The sequence below is a fragment of the Lactuca sativa genome, chromosome 8, assembly GCF_002870075.4.
Source record: "Lactuca sativa cultivar Salinas chromosome 8, Lsat_Salinas_v11, whole genome shotgun sequence".
NCBI lineage: Eukaryota > Viridiplantae > Streptophyta > Magnoliopsida > Asterales > Asteraceae > Lactuca > Lactuca sativa.
Window position 1 is genome coordinate 9,029,246 of NC_056630.2, and position 3,246 is coordinate 9,032,491.

Consider the following 3,246-nt stretch of genomic DNA (forward strand, 5'->3'; position numbering starts at 1 on the left):
GGGAATATGTTTTGAGTAATAACAATGGTGAAATACTCTTTTGAGAATGTTTTTAAATGTAATTTGGTTGTTGAAAAATGAAAAATTTGTTTTGAAAACTATGTTGTTACAGATAAGCTCGAATATAATACGTTTTATAAAATTAACAAATGAAAGTTATTATAGGTGACCCGTCTCATACGTAAAAATAAAAAACTACATCGAAACATAAAAAAACTCGAATGTAAACCGACAATTTTATATAAAAACCATGTGATTTCTTTTTAAAAAAATTTAATGAAAGAAAGTCGAAATGCTGGCCATCTTGAATTATATCGACAAATATATAAAAATAAACACGGAAAATAGTTTTTTTTAGTTTAACGAATAGAAGTTATTAATAAAAATCAAATTATATTAATACGGGGTTAAACACAAATATTTAAAAAATAGAAGGGTGAAAGTAACATTTTTCAAAATTCAAAGTACTATTTTAAAAACTAAAGGGGTGGAAAAGTCACAAACATAGAAAGATTACATAAATGGTCCATATGGTTTACCTATAGTCATAAATTCAGTCTTTGTTACTTGAAAATACCAAAATACTCACACACTAACGGATAAAAAATGGTCATTCATACAAGTTTTGAAAAACACAGGAACCATGTTCATCCAAAAAAATTAAAAAAAACTGAGTTTATGACATTTGATAAACCATAAGATATTTTATAGTTTTTTTTAAAATATATTCCTAACCGATTTTTCTGTTATTAAAAAGTTTGATTTTTTTACCAGTTAATAAAACCAGTTTACTTTGTGCACCTATACTTTGTTATGCAAGTTTAACTATAACCCTATAACCCACAGAGGCACAGATCTTGACCCTGCCCAATATATGATTACTTTCATATTGGGCTTATGTTTGTCAGCCCATTTGGTAATCCAGCCCGTTCAAAGATTAAAACGGGGTCGTCAACAGACAACAGACGCAGCAAATAATAAGAGCTGCGTACCCCGTTTGGCCTTCATCTGCTCAAATCATATAGAACCCTAGCGGACGCATCGAGCTCGCGATTCCTCTTTAAATGTTTAACGATTGAGGTAATTTTCGCAAAACCAATTTTTTGTTACCCACACAAGTTTATATATTTATGCGATTAGATTTCTGTTTGGATTTACGGAGCAAATGTATAATTGACAAAAATGCCAGGGTTTCATGTATTCTAGTCTGTTTTTTAATTTATAAAGAGATATTTTCTGTTTTATCAAGCGCGATTCTGATCATGTTGACTTTCAAATAGCAATCCATCAGTTAAAAGAAATATATAGATGCACAGTGATATCCGATATATCAAGCAATTCACTCGATCTAACTATGAGGTTCATATAGCTTGCGATTCTATGAAGAGAATAATTTCTGTGCCAAATTTCAACAAAAATCCATGTTCAAATTCTTTTCTTTCTGAATCGTGCTTCAGTCTAATTGAAAGAATAATACATATCGAGTGAAAGTTACTGTGAATAATTATTTTACCCCCACATCATTAATCAGTTTGCTTAAAATTTTGAAAAAAAAAAAAAGAACTTAAGGAAACAGCTATAAAGAGGGAATTAGCAGCTTTTTGGAGTTAAGCACTTAGCAGGATTGTCATCAAGATCACTTCCTGTAGATGGTAACTTTTTCTGTCCTGTTAGTATCATATCATGCTTTCTGCTTTCATTATCTTCATATCACAAAATACAAAATCTATTAATGCCTGTAATTACTTATGCAGGACAAAGATAACAATATCATTTTTGATGGAAACAGTGAAAGCCGACTATATGTAGGCAACCTTGATATGAGAATAACAGAGTAAGCAAAGACATACATATCCTTTCCTATCAACATTTTAATACATAATTACATACCCCATTGTTTTTTTGTTTTTTTTTTTTTTAATTATAATTCATTATGATGATTCACAGAGGCGCTCTCATAAAAATGTTCTCCCCATTTGGAAAAATCGTGTTTGAGGATTTCCTTTGGCATACTCGCGGCCCAAAACGAGGCGAGCCACGTGGCTATGCATTTGTCCAGTTCAGCACCATGGAGGTAACTTATAGACCGTTCAATTTTTTTTTGTTTCGTTGGTACCAGTCAGTACATGTCAAATGCAGTACAACCTGTTCTGTCATTTATATATCTATATTGGTTTGACAAATTTCTGATTTTTTTCATTTAAAGTGAGTATGCAGGAAGCTAAACTGGCCAAGGAGAAAATGCATGGGAAATTGGCATGTGGAAGGCCTTTAGTAGTGCGACTTGCTAAAGAGAAGTACTTGATGGAAATGGCTGAAAAATCAGGTGGTAGTGGTAGTGGTAGTGGTAGTGGTAGTGGTAGTGGTAGTGAGTCAAATGGATTGGGTAACGGGTCGGGTCAAATGGCCCGAAGTGCAAAAATAGCTGCAATAAAGAACAAATTGAAGGCCATGGAAGAAAGTGATCATGTTACAAAGAGACAGAAACAAAAGTAGAAAGATAATGCAAGTTGTGTTTTTAGGATTTGTATGAGTAATGGATCTGTCTCGATAAAGTATTGTATACATTTACTCTTATATTCCAAAAAACAAATCTCACAATATTGAGTAGTTATAATAATATTTGTTAAATTTAAGGTGAAAGGAGTTGAAAGGAAAAAAGAAGTAAGATACTGAAAAAGCTCCATAATGCTAAAATTTCATTAAAAAAAAAATTAATGTAAACGGTTATTGAAAGAACTTTGGATTTAGAGAATGTTTCTAAAATATATTTTTTATCAAATAAAATTAATGAAAAACTTATGTGTTAATTAGGCTATGATATAATACATTAAGATAGACTAATGAGAAACGGGAGATAACCTTATGAATGTTCAAAGTGACACCGTTTATTCATTTCGGAAGGGAAACAACAAAATGGAGACCTTGTTAAATGGTCAAAATGACGTTGTTTTCCTACGTCATTCGTAGACTTGCAAAATGATCAAAAGATGTCTTTCAAAACACATTACTCAACCATACAATTTCTAAATAGGTCTCTAAAAATGATGTGTCCACTCGCTATTGAGAAATGTGTTTTTTTAATTAGAATATCATTATTATGTTTTACATCTCACATTATCAAATAGACCCTTAAAATGTCTTTCGCAGTAGCCACCTAGTTTCTCAACTAACCAATTGAGAAACGGTGTAACATTTACAAAATGCATTTTTATTTACGAGAAAATGACGCAACTGCCTTATTAT

At 31.4% G+C, this 3,246-nt stretch overlaps 1 protein-coding gene across 3 annotated transcripts; it reads left to right on the plus strand.

Moving 5' to 3' along the window:
- The first annotated feature begins 956 nt into the window (after positions 1-956).
- Positions 957-2,620, plus strand: LOC111876704 (uncharacterized). Of its 3 annotated transcripts, none has more exons than XM_023873289.3 (5): positions 957-1,080; positions 1,562-1,652; positions 1,755-1,834; positions 1,948-2,074; positions 2,218-2,620. In XM_023873289.3, exons 2-5 carry the CDS (start codon positions 1,650-1,652, stop codon positions 2,494-2,496), a joined length of 489 nt encoding a protein of 162 aa, XP_023729057.1. In that variant the 5' UTR covers positions 957-1,080; positions 1,562-1,649; the 3' UTR covers positions 2,497-2,620. The 3 variants fall into 3 exon arrangements, with proteins under 3 accessions (XP_023729057.1, XP_023729048.1, XP_042753504.1); XM_042897570.2 differs by having other exon boundaries at positions 1,040-1,080; positions 1,550-1,652; XM_023873280.3 differs by having other exon boundaries at positions 975-1,652.
- The last annotated feature ends 626 nt before the right edge of the window (positions 2,621-3,246 follow it).